Source organism: Globicephala melas, chromosome 11, assembly GCF_963455315.2.
Source record: "Globicephala melas chromosome 11, mGloMel1.2, whole genome shotgun sequence".
Taxonomy (NCBI): Eukaryota; Metazoa; Chordata; class Mammalia; order Artiodactyla; family Delphinidae; genus Globicephala; species Globicephala melas.
Genome location: NC_083324.2, coordinates 38,870,237 through 38,883,142, shown reverse-complemented (window position 1 = coordinate 38,883,142; position 12,906 = coordinate 38,870,237). Strand labels below are relative to the sequence as shown.

General features: G+C 48.3%; 2 protein-coding genes across 7 annotated transcripts in view; both read right to left on the bottom strand.

The window, feature by feature from the left end:
- Nucleotides 1-3,714: 3,714 nt before the first annotated feature.
- C11H3orf62 (chromosome 11 C3orf62 homolog) lies at nucleotides 3,715-9,935 on the bottom strand. Its single transcript, XM_030867101.2, has 3 exons — nucleotides 8,909-9,935; nucleotides 7,981-8,072; nucleotides 3,715-6,978 (listed from the first exon to the last, which is right to left on the bottom strand). The coding sequence occupies exons 1-3, from the start codon at nucleotides 9,595-9,597 to the stop codon at nucleotides 6,713-6,715; spliced, it is 1,047 nt and encodes a 348-aa protein (XP_030722961.1). The 5' UTR covers nucleotides 9,598-9,935; the 3' UTR covers nucleotides 3,715-6,712.
- A 149-nt stretch (nucleotides 9,936-10,084) lies between these two features.
- The window catches only part of USP4 (ubiquitin specific peptidase 4), a 49,699-nt gene continuing 46,877 nt past the window's right edge, over nucleotides 10,085-12,906 (bottom strand). For all 6 annotated transcript variants that reach the window (XM_060307375.1, XM_030867087.2, XM_060307376.1 and 3 more), the window contains 2 exons: nucleotides 11,314-11,402; nucleotides 10,085-10,918 (listed from right to left, as the gene is read on the bottom strand). In XM_060307375.1, coding sequence (XP_060163358.1) covers nucleotides 10,760-10,918; nucleotides 11,314-11,402 — 248 coding nt within the window. In that variant the 3' untranslated portion in view covers nucleotides 10,085-10,759. The remainder of the gene's footprint in view (nucleotides 10,919-11,313; nucleotides 11,403-12,906) is intronic.

Genomic DNA, 12,906 nt, shown 5'->3' with positions numbered 1-12,906 from the left:
GAGTTGCTCCATGGCATGTGGGATCTTCCCGGACCAGGGCTCGAACCCGTGTCCCCTGTATTGGCAGGCGGATTCTTAACCACTGCGCCACCAGGGAAGCCCTGATTTTTCTTTTTTTAATGAAAGTAAAAATCCTCATGGATGGACAGCTTCCAGAATTTGCCTATTATCAAGCCAGTACAGGGTTGAAAATGGGGCTTTTTTTTTTTTGGCCGTGCCACACAGCTTGCAGGGGATCTTAGTTCCCTGGCCAGGGATTGAAACTGGGCCACAGCAGTGAAAGTGCTGAGTCCTACACACTGGAACGCCAGGGAATTCCTGAAAATGGGGCTTCTGTGTGGGCCATTATAGAAAGTAATGGTTCCTGATTTCTCATTTTTATATTCTTTATTTTCAGGGTTATGTATCCCACAAAAATCTGGGAGAGTTTAATTTGCCTGTGACACCTTCAGCAGGGCTACCAGGAACCAGCCTAAGGTGCTTTCACTCTCATTTCCAGACCAAGGGCGTCCTGCAGTCTACAGCCACAGGCAATGGCAGCAGCCCTCTCTCTTCAAGGCCTAGGAAGTACAGACTTGGGCTCTGCCTTAGGGTGCCCTGGCCTCTACTCTCCCTGTGGGTCTCACTGGATATCTGTTCACCCTGCCCTCTGCCAGCCTCCACTGCCTTCCCTGCTGGTTTTCTCTGCCTGTGCAAGGACGGCACTGGAGGAAGCAGCCCAGTCCTTCCCAAACTGACTACAGGTGACTGTGGAGCAGTTAGCATGAGGCTTGTAGATCAGAGGGATCTGTATTTGGAAATGTTTTATTACTCTAAGTTGAAAGGTTTAGTCATTTTACTTCACAGTTGAGACCCTGTTGAGAGAACTCCACCAGTATTTATGACTGTGGCCTTCTCATTGAAGGGTCTTGTCCAACTTTGAAATGCCAAAGCAGGACCCTCTGTTCTTTGATTCTGCTGTGAGTTATGAAATCCTGTATTTCTTCAAAAGTATTTCATTTTGGGGCTTCCCTGGTGGCGCAGTGGTTGAGAGTTCGCCTGCCGATGCAGGGGACACGGGTTCGTGCCCCAGTCTGGGAAGATCCCACATGCCGCAGAGCGGCTGGGCCCGTGAGCCATAGCCGCTGAGCCTGCGCGTCCGGAGCCTGTGCTCTGCAACAGGAGAGGCCACAGCAGTGAGAGGCCCGCGTACCGCAAAAAAAAAAAAAAAAAGTATTTAATTTTGTTTAAAGTCAAAGATCAGAGTGACTCAGTGTTACATGAGCTGGGTGTTTTTGTAGAATGAGCAGTAAATTTAATGCCTAACAAGGCTGGGTTAATTAAAATTATGCTGCCTGTCTCTGGCAATCATCAGAAAGGATATTCTGTTTCTTATTTTATTCCTAAGGCTTTTTTTTTTTTTTTTAAACTATTGTGTTCCTGCCAAATTTGGTGAGCATGACACAGCCCAGGCACGTCCCTGGAGCACGCAACATTTTTGGCTCTTTGGATGCTGATAGAGATGTATGTAGCCACACGGGGTGGATGTGGTGGGAGGTCTTACCGGCCTAGGGCCCACCTAGGGGCTCCTCCCTCTATACAACTCCAGTTACAGTCTGAGGATGGAAGTAAAGCCACTTGCAGCACCTAATTGTCTTAATATTCAAGTATCAATTTAAATGTCACCTACAGAGAGGCCTTTTCCTGACCTCTCCTCTTCTGAAGGGGCTCACCCTACTCACTGCCCATTCCCTTACCCTAATTTCTCTCATACAGTTCCATCTGAAATGATATATCAGTATTTTTGTGTTTGCCCACATTGCACAGTAGAATATAAACTCCAGAAGCAAGAGCAGCATCTGCCTCGTCCCTACTTTATCCTCAGCATCCAGGAGAGTGTCTGGCACTAGTAGACACTTGATAAATACTTACTGAGAGCAGGGATTTCTTGCTTATCTTTCAAACAGCTCCTAGCAGCCTGTCCTGAAAGTTGGGTCTCCCTGATATCCCTTTGCAACTTCCCTTCTTTGTCTCAGACGTTTCAAAGGGGTCCTGATGACGTATCTCCTATAAGATGCCCATTCCTCTCTCCCAGGCCAGCTCCCATCCAAAGTGCCCAGAAAACAACAGACTTTTAGCCCTCAAAAAAGATAGTGGTTTCCTACAAGAGCTGAACGTAGTTCTGCAATTGTTTTTCATGCCAGGCCTTAGGCCAAAACTCTTCATCAAATCAGCCATTTTCCAGCTGGCCTAGCACGGAAAGTCCTCCCCACTAGGGCTGGAATCCACTGTCAAACAGATTTCCTGAGTAAAACTTTGTTCCCTCTATAAATATTTAGCTGGAACCTAAAATATTAATGTTCTCCCACATACTCCAGGGAGAAAGCAAATTACCAGTCTCAGATTGTCTCTAGATGACAGCCTTTCCAATAACTGCCCATAATCAGGTGCAGTGGCCTCCCTGGTTTGCTTGCCTAGTTCACTGGCCTTCACTGCCATGTTAAACGTCTTGTGCCTCAGTTAGAGGGAGGAGGGAGATTGGCCTCTTTTGCAAATCCTTTTCATCAATTTCTTTGATCATTAATAGCTCACAACTCCTCCAGTGGCAGGATGGTGTTGCTGCCCTATCAGCACATTCCTGGGTGCAAAGGTGAGGGGCAAAGGTCCCCCAGGTTATCTATCTCCCTCCTCCTTGTCTCCTGACCCCCTTGGAGTCTTCCCTGGGATTGGAAGTGCAGAGTCCAGGAGAATGCCAAGGAGCCAGGGCAGGGGGGCCAGGAGATGCCTCCCCCATTCCCCTGCTGAGGGGAGCAGGAGGTAGGGGGAGGGAACCCTGAGACTCAGAGATGAGAAGGTAGGCTTGCGTGCCTGATTGTGCTGGCTGGAGCTACACAGAAGCAGGCGCTTACTGACCACAAGTGCCCCCAGAGCTTACCTGGCAAGAATTCAGACTCCAGTCTAGACCTGTGTTGCTAGACAGGAATGTGAGGAACATTGCAATACAGATGGGGCTGAGGATAGGGTCACTGTTTCCAGCCCTTGGCCACCCTTGAATTGTCTTTTTTTTTTTTTGCCACACTGCGTGGCATGTGGGATCTTAGATCCCTGACCAGGGATCAAACCCGCGCCCCCTGCAGTAGAAGCTCGGAGTCCCAACCACTGGACCACTGGGGAAATCCCTTGAATTGTCCTCTTGAAAGAACTGTTGCTGTACTCTCAGGCCTCAGCTGTGGCCTCTGCTCCTTGCTGGAACTTCACTCGGCATTCACTCATCTCTCCTTTTTCCTGTGCCTTCTTCCCCCCACTTTCCCTCCAGACCCCCAGCCTCTCCTAGCTTCTACAGACCAGCTCCTACATTAAGTATTGTTACAAGTCTACCAGTATGCAGACAGAGCTGGTTTCGAGTGACTTTGGCATTGACCCGGCAGCATGTAGCCAGGGGACCTGGAAACCCCTCCTTATAGAACTGGATGGGCCCAGCTTCTCACATGCCTTGTGCTGTAGCTTGAACTGGCAGTTGGTGACTAGCAGGTTCCAAAGCTCCTATTTATTCTTGAAGCTGCCTTGTTTCTATTTTGATTCTGCTAATCCAAATTGCAGTTTGGTGTTTCCACGGAAACAATTCAGGGATTGTTTGGCTTTCCAAGATGAACTGTGGGGGAGAGAACCGAATGACGTAAAACATTTTTAGTTTCTCAAACATCAATGTCTCCCCAATAAATCTTTGGTCCCAAGTTTATTAAAATAAATGTTCTAGGCAAAAAATGTTCCAGGCTCCTTTTATTCCTCCAGCTAAATCCCTAGAGACTAACTCCTCAAACCCCTGCTCTGTGCAGAGGAGCACACATCTGCCCGCCACCCTGAAGCAGATGACAAAGGCAGGAAAGTGTCCTTTGGGCACCTTGGGGAGCCAGGGATGCAGAGACAAGAGTGGGTGTCACCAGGGAAATGACCACATGGCCACCCCAGCTACTCTGGGACTGGCATGCCAGAGGCTCAGGGCTCACCTGCTTTACTAAATAGCTGTGTTTCTACAGTGAGGAAAAGCTCCTCATTTAAGGATTCCAGGATGAATTAGCCCTTTTGGTAAATCTGAATTTTCACATAAAGGCTTTGCTAAAACAGAGGTATATTTGTCTAACCAACCAGGGAAAACCTGACCCCTCCCTCCTTCCCCACCTCTACCCCAGGCTCCGCCCTCATTCCCAAGGGCCACAGTCTCTGCTGCAGGCAGAAGAAAAATCCTCTCATTTCAGTCTTGCAGGGTTAGGGCTAGATCCCCATTCCCAGCACTGAGTGCTGAGAAACAGCTCTGTGAGACCCAGAGTTTCTGGCCCTGAGGGTCCAGCACCCGCAGGGAAGGGCGACCCCCTTGTCAGGGTCCTGCTGAGCACCCCCTGGCAGGCCCTGGACCTGCACCAGTTCCTGTAAACTGTGAAGGTCACCTCTGGGCAGGTTTCTGGTGAGGGATGCCCATGGCTGGTTGAAGATGAGGGTTTTAAAAAACAACTCTAATTTCTTTTTTCTACAGAAGTGGCACATGTCAGCTGCAGATAAATTTTAAAATACAGACAAGAAAAAGACCTAAACCCTCCTTGTTCCTCCATAACAATTTTCTGCATGTGTGCTCATACACACATTTCACAAACTTGGGATCAACTGCATTTTTAAAACAAATAAATACATCTTAAATTTTGCAATAAATTCAGATTTACAGGAAAGTTGCAAAGACAGTAAGTTCAAATATATCCTTCACTCAGCTTCTCTTAATGTTAACATCTTGCATAACTGTGGCATACTTGTCAAAACTAAGAAACTAATAACCATATTAACTAAACTTGAGCCTGTATTTAGATTTGATCCGTTTTTCCATTAATGTCCTCTCTCTGTTCCAGGACACAATCCAGGACACCGCACTGCATTTGGTCATTGTGTCTCCTCAGTGTCTGCTGCTCTGTGACAGATTTTGAGTCTTTCCTTGTTTTTAATGACCTTGACAGTCTTGAGTACTGGCCAGGTATCCTGTAGAATATCCCCCAAACTGGGTTCATCTGATGTTTGTCTCACAATTAGATTGGGGCTGGGAGGTTTTGGTAGGAATACCATGGAAACAAAGCACCCTTCTCATCGCATCCTGTCAGCGGTGGGTGACGTGCACAGGACAGCACAAGTGGTGCTCATCTTCATCACTTGGTTAAGTGGTGTCTGCCAGGCTTCTCCATGTAATCTACTATCTTTCCCTTTCCCAGCTCTATTCCTTGGAAGCGAGTCACTAAGTTCAGCTCACCCTCAAGGGGTGGTGACAGGCAGGGGTTGGGGGAGATGAGGATTAAGCCCCACATCCTCTGTGGGAGAGTATCCACATCAAGGCATATTATTTGGAACTCACTGTTGGGAGACCTGGTTTTTTGAATATCAAGTAGCCTGACAACTCTCCCTCCAGATGGCCCCATTCCCCCTGGAGTGGGGCAGGCAAGAAGCTGTGAGCATTTCTTCTTATTTGCTCCTGTCTCTCCTATTCAGGGAATAGAAAGTGAACCCCAATTCCATAATCTGTGATGTTTATTATCTGCTGCAGGGAGTGAGTGCACGGTGGCTTGGAAGGAGCCTCTGGTTAGCCCGTCCTGCCCTCTACCCCCCAGCGGAGGCCTGTCCCATGAAGTGGCTGGAGGCTAGTTCTCAGGGGCAGGCAAGTGCCCAGTCTCACACAGCTACGGAGTAGATGCAAGGTCTCTACCTGGGGGCCCAGAGGAATCTCCAGACCTGTAGTAAAGGGGTGATGCCAGCTCTGCAGCCTGCCCTATGCTGGATCACTAGCCTAAAATATGGACTGGTGGGGGGTCCTCGGCCCCTGGGACTTCCTCCCAGCTCCTTGGTTTGAGTTTTGGGTCTTACAACAGCTTTGCACCAGACTCCTTACCCCCATACTCCCCTATGCCTAGGAGGCGGGCACTTCCGAGACTCAGATGATACCTTGCCCAACAGTTTATTAGGTTTCCTGAAAGAACATCATGGTTTTGAGAGATCTGTCCAAATAATTTCTGATGATGTCCTTTCTCTCAAGCTGTGGTGGAGGGTTGGCTCCAGCCCAGGAAACCTAATAAGGGATGCTACCAGCCCCTCTGACACAAGTAGGAGGCCTTTGCAGAGGGCTTTGAGCTGGGCAGGGGCAAGGATGGAGGGATTGAGGGTCTGGACACGAAGAGGGCATGAGGCCCATGCAGGGGACAGGCAGCCTTGTGTGCAAAATGCGCAAATATGGCAGAGGGTCTGGGGCCAAGGTCCATCTTGACGCCAGTTCCTCCATACAGGCTGAGCTGGCCTGGGATGGGCTGGTCCCAGGGGTACAGAAAGCCCATGCTGGTTGTAGCCCCCGTACTTTTTCAGGGGTCCGTGGAAAAGAACATGAAGACACACAGCAGAGGCCCAAGACCTGCACCTGCCTTGGGTTCTGGGTATATTGAACATCAATCAATAAAACAGTCAAGATGTTAAAAAAAAAAAAAAAGGTGAAAAAAAAAAGAAACACTTCAGAGCAACAGAATTAAACAAACAAACAAACTGGGCTCTCAGCTCAAGAAGGGACACAACTGGAAGTTAAAAAGATTGGGGTAATTCAGATTCTGCCAAGCCTCTGAAGAATGTGGCCCCTGATGACAACTGTGACTGCCCTGCACAGATGCCCTAACATCAGACTCCTGCTGTAAAGAATCAAAGCTGAAGTCAACTGTCCTTACTCAATTCGGTATTTAAAAGAGGTCAGCAAATTGTAGTCCTCTTCCAAGTCCAGAACAGTCTCCACGATACTGTGATCATAGAAAGCCTGCTTGAGGCTGCCAGGGTCTGCATCCGAGGCTTCCTGAGGGCTCTCGTCCACCAGCAGGGCCCAGGCGTCCGCCTTGAAGGGAGAATCTTCACAGCAACCACACACACGGTTCAACTCATTTTCAAATTCTAGTTTTCCAGCCAATTCTTCAATAGTTTGGATGCCTGTATGGTCTTAAAAATAAAAACATTCAGCATTACAATTCCAGTGAGAGATTTCTTAAGACATTTCAGGCACAAGTTAAAAACCACAAATGGGCGGCCATTTCCGAGGACTCTACAAAGCCGGTGTTCCTGCCCCCGGGGGCTGGCAGGCTGCCACATTCTAACATGGGCTTGGTGTCCCCCTTCCTAGCTCAGGTATTTATTGAGCCCCAACCATCTCCTTGGTTTCCAAGGAGGGTTTAAGTGGGAGGATACAGAGATGCATGTGTTTGTTCCAGCCCTCAAGAAACTACTCCCTGACCTGTGGGCACAAGACATAGTGTGAGAAAAATGGGATCTTTGGGGTAATCAAAATGCTGCCTGCTGGGACTTCCCTGGCGGTCCAGCGGTTAAGACTCTGAGCTTCCAGTGCAGGGAGCACGGGTTCGATCCCTGATCGTGGAACTAAGATCCCACATGCTGTGCGGCGTGGCCAAAAAATGAGAAAAAAAAAGCTAAAAATAAAATAGCTTTTAAAAAAACATAGTCCACACACAGAATATACAGATGTGTGTGTAGAAAAAGTATCTATGACAGGGTATACAGCACTGTGTTAACAGTGGCTGCCTTTGTGGTGGATGGTGGAATTATAGGGGAGTTTTTGGCTTCTAACTTTTCTTCTAATCTTGTATTAATGCCCCCCCCCCCAGCTGGACTACTCTCCTCTACCCCTACCCCCATCTCTGCCTATGTCCTGTTTCCTTCACATCTAAGCTCATCCACCAACAGGGGCTGCTGTCCCTGGCCTCCAAGGATTCACTCTAACTGTACATTTATGAAATGACTTGACTGATGTGTAACTCCCCCAGGTTATCAGCTCCATGAAGGCTCTCTGCTGTGAGCAAAACAGATCTAACAAGCCAGTGGAAAAGAAATAAGGATTTTTTTTTTTATAAGATGCTTGCTGACTCAGGGGCCCGTGTGAAGAACCTATCCTTCCAGAGAGAGGATGCACCAGCCCTCTGTACTCACCGATCATGTCAAGCAAATCCTTTGTGACCTCTTGGCTAGAACTGCTGAGTGGCATGTTTGACTCAACCTTCAAATCTTTCTCCATATCTTTCCTGCAGCCCCCAGGTGAAAAGAAAAAGGTGGGGGATTAGATCCTCTTTCAAGAAAATACTGGAGAGGAACTCAGTGTTAGATAATCTTAAAGACAAACACTGGTACTTTAAATTGTCATTTATGCTGTGATTAGAGGATGACTGGGAACCACTGAATCAGTGAAGTTGACTAAAAGCATCATAATGCCCATTAATGTTTGTGAATATGAGCACAAATATTTGTAGAACTGAAATGATTAAATGGCTTCTTCAGTCTCTGACTACAGAGCAACCAAGATGGCAGAACCTTGAAGTTTCAGCGCATATGGTCCTCCTTGCTTCAAATCAAGGTGCCTAGGATGAGGCAGTTTGCAGCTACCTGGGAGAAGAAAAGGTCTAGGGAAGACCTTATCCCAGGGAAAGCCTAAAAAGCTCTGGGGTGAGGAAGGGGAGCAGAAGCAAGGGTGAAGTCAGGGCCCAGCCATTGATCCACCACTCCCCAGTTTGGGGAAAAAAACACTGGAATTAAGATACGTGTTTCTGCAGTACAAAAAATAAGATGACTTTTAAAACTAGGTTCTTTAACATTCACTACCCCTTTTGGTACTGCAGAGTGGTTTCCATGACTGGTTAGACATCCAAGACCCCTCACCCCCTCAAACCAAACACACACACACACACACACACACACACACACACTCTTTCTGAAGAACGTTTACAAACTTTCCAAATAAAGTCTTAGAGCTTCAGAGGGGAGGCAAGAGTAGTGTTATGGATTCAATTTAGGATTTTCAACAATTTTTTCAGATATGAGATAACCCTAATTATAGCTATTAAACTATTCAGATTGGAATCACCTTAGACTGTCTTTTCTCCAGTTCTCCCCATCTCCTGCCGCTCTCCAAAACTGTCTTTCAGGTGCCAAAATCGAGGAATGCATCGATATGTTTTCCTTGCTGGTCAGAGGTTTTCTTTTGGGGCATAGAGCACGTGTCTTTGCACTCACGGGTTCGTGGTTTGGTGCAAAGGCAGGGCTCTCATTCCCAGGAGCAAACGGGACAGGAGAGAAAGGAGCCGCAGAGGAGCAGGCTGCCAGCGGGTGCCTCCTGCAGAGGAGCCTGTGCATGGGGAAGGGGAAAGAAAGCGGCGCAGCGTCCAGCTCCTGCCTCTGCATGCCTGAGCACTCCTGGGAATGACTGAGTCCTTCAAAGGCCCGGTCAATGGCTGCAGTCAGCTCCTTTCTGCATCTTCTCAGTTTTTCAGACATCTCCCCTAAAAGCGACCATGTCTTTATTATACAATACACTGGAAATGCACACAGCAACGTGAAAATAATGTTACAGATGAGGTTGTAAACCACCCCCAAATGGAGTATTTGCCACAATTTCCTTAAGTTTGACCCACACCATGGGTCGGAGAGCAGGGAAACCCCCACTCCCGGCGCTTTTTCCTCCGTGGGGTCAGGTGCGGCCCGCGGTTCTCCGGGAGGGAGGAACCGGCAGTGGAGCCGGAACCACTCCCCCTCCCCCGGCTCCGGGCCCCTCATCCCAGCCCGCAGCCCCTTCGGTCGCAGGCTCCGGCCCGGCCCCACCCAGCGGCCAGCCCCCGAGCGGAGACCCACAGCCGGGTCCTCACCGAGCAGCCGGCGCTCCCGCACCACCGCCCCTACCAACGGTCGTCGCGCACGTCCTCATCGATCGCGTGTGCCCGCGACTGACAGACCCAACCCCCACCGCTCAGGTCAAAGGTCAGACAAGAAAAGCCCAGATGACCTTGTTCTCTGAACCAACGCAAGGGGGAGCAAGGGCCCCACGCACGGAGGGGACAGTGGTCTCAGGCCTCCCCGCGACAAAGACAACGGCCCTGGGAGTGCGGCCGGGCAGGCATGCGGAGGCCAGACCGCGGAAAGAAAATCGTCTGGAGGGGCGGGGATCTCACTTCTAACCGAAGTCAGCAGCGAGAATGGGAGCCCTTCCCAAGCCCAGGAAGGTTCCCATTCTCGAGCCAACAGGGAGAGAAACGACTGGACGCGACCCAGTACCCAGCAGTTTAGTGTACCAACTTCCAAGTGATATCTAATAAAAGTGCCAGAGGGGTATCAATTCATCAAGGATGCTGGGGTACATAACAGAACTGCTAGGTTCCACAGGAGACGGAGGGGCAGGAAACCCCAACACCAAGCATCTTCATTTCATTAGGGAGAAGAAAGCTGGATATTCCAAGATGACACAAAGGGAAACAGAAATGGGCTTTGGTGGCTAATTTTTAGGGTATTATAAACCCATCTCAGTGCACAGCAAGGGAGAAGGGGATGACATCATTTAGTCGAGGCTTCATTTACTGTGGGCAGACTACTGGGGGGAACAGTAATCATTCACCAGCCTGTGGCAGGTCTTCATGGCCACACCAAACTCAATGACAGTGTGTTCCTCTCCGTTCTCTGGAATCCATCAGACATATTCCATTATGTGCCCCCCCTCCCGACCCCTACTTTGCAGCTCCACGAGGTTTTACAGAAATTTCTCACCACCTGTATAAAAAGAAAAATAATTCAGCCTCCTCACATAACCCTTTTTTTTTTTTTTTTCTCATAAAAGAAAGAATTTCCTCATCCGGTTTTTAGACGGAACACTAGCAAGTCTTCAGTGTCAAAGGTGTTCTCCTGAGGGACTGCACCGGTGCTGTGGTGCAGCGTCACTGAGGCAGCATCAGTTGGTGTCCATGCTGCAAGTCTCATCATCCCCCATGCCCTGCTGTAAGCTGCCTGGTCTCGTCCCTCCATCAAAGGATCCAGGAAAACTGAGTGAAGTCGTCTTATACAACTCATCATCTCGCCGCTGGTAAAACAGCACATAAGCTGCTTTCGTCTAAAACACAAGAGGGGCAACATCCATTCACTGGTTGGAAAAATCACCCATTCCCCCACAGCTTTTCTCTCTGTTCAAAACACACCACTCTCAGGGATCCGCCGTCTTGCCCTGTGCAGCCACACACTGAAGTGACTGTGAAAACCCTTCTACCTGAGGCTGGCTCATGCTGACCCTCCCCAGGGAGTGGGGAAAGGCCTTGTGACAGACCCCGAGGAGAGATGAGCATCTCATTTAGGAAGGGTCCCATAAGGAATGGCAGCCAACTCTTTCTCTACCACACCTGGCTTCCACTGTCCCAGCAGGATGACTAAATAACCAACTAGCCCGGAAGACTTTTCCCAGCTCTAATCCCTAAAGGTAAGAGTGGGAACCAGGTATTAGGCCCTACTCACCACTATTTGATCCTCGGAGGCCAGGGACACACTGCTATCATCAAAGTAATACCATTTCCCATTCAGTTTGTTCTTCGCGTACGCAGTGTCTGCCAAAGCAAGAGAATACTCTAGCCGGTCACCAAGAGAGCTAATGTGGCTAGCTCATTACAGTGGCACTCAACAGCAACACAATTCCAAAACATGAAACAAACAGAGTCTGAAATTAAAAGTAATTTATAGGTTGTGTCCTAACAACCAAAAGATAACTCAGCCTTTAAAAAAAACCCTGTTCCTAGGGAGGGTGGGAGGGAGGGAGGCGCAAGAGGGAAGAGATATGGGGATGTATGTATATGTATATCTGATTCACTTTGTTATAAAGCAGAAACTAACACACCATTGTAAAGCAATTATACTCCAATAAAGATGTTAAAAAAAAAATCTGTTCCTTCTCAAAAAGGCACTAAAAGGGTAAAAATGGAGCCGCTGGGGACCAAGGCTTTAAACTGTAATTTTGGAAAACTAATCCAAAAAATAGAGGAATCCAGTGTCAATCTTCAGGATGGCTATGAGCAATAACCCAGAGTCAGGGGATACTTAAAAGGAGCTGATACTTTAAGATTTAAACAAAACAACAGTTCTCAAAAACATGCCAAGTCAAACTCCCCCACTTCATCCAGGCAGATGGTTGGCTACTACTGCCTCTCACTGCCTCTGGAGCCTGTGGGATAATCCCAGAGAGGGACACATTGGGTACTTGGGTTTGCAAAGCTGGGATGTGAACAAGAAAACTTAAATATATCTGCCTTCGAAACTGTGAGTCAAGAATCTGCGGCTGGATAACAATTCCTCACACCGGGCAAGCATTTCCCACAGACAACACTTCCAGTTTTGATTTTACACTATTTCGAAGCAGGATGTGTTTACAACAGGAATCCCAGTAGCAATACCCAATTCCTGCTCCACCCAGACTCTCAGAAACAACAGAATCTGATGGAGATTTGGTTTCCAGTCTCAACCTGCTGTGTGGCTTCGGCAAGCTGGTTTTTTTTAAGCTGTTTAACCATTACTCACTGCAGTGCCTACTGCACCAAGTGGTGGTGGACGACATGGGACAAAGTGACAGAGAAGGTGCCAAGGGCGTGTCCCCGCTGTCCGTGCTTGGCATAACAATAGCAATGGTGGCTCTCAATCGTGGCGTTCCAACTGTGGACCCAATGTGGACCTGCATATAACCAGCCTAACCTGGATGAGGAAACTGAAGCCTAACCTGGATGAGGAAACTGAAGCATAAAGAGGCTAAGTAATCTGCCCTAGCAGTGTTTAGATGCTAAAATGGAAGTTAAAAATGAATACATGTGTCCAGTATGCATGAATATAGATAGTGAAATTACTTTGGGGAGAAAAAAGTAAGAGAAGAGTAAGTGCTGCAGGATATGATATGATCAGAGATTGCTAATAGCCACTCCAGTAGAGCCCCAATTTTCAAACAGGCACATTTTTATTTCCCATCCTCTCCTACAGCTAGATGGTAGCCCTGTGACCAAGTGATAGCCAATGAGATGTATGTAGAGGAGTTGAGGGGGACTTCTGGGAGATCTGCTTAAAAGGGAA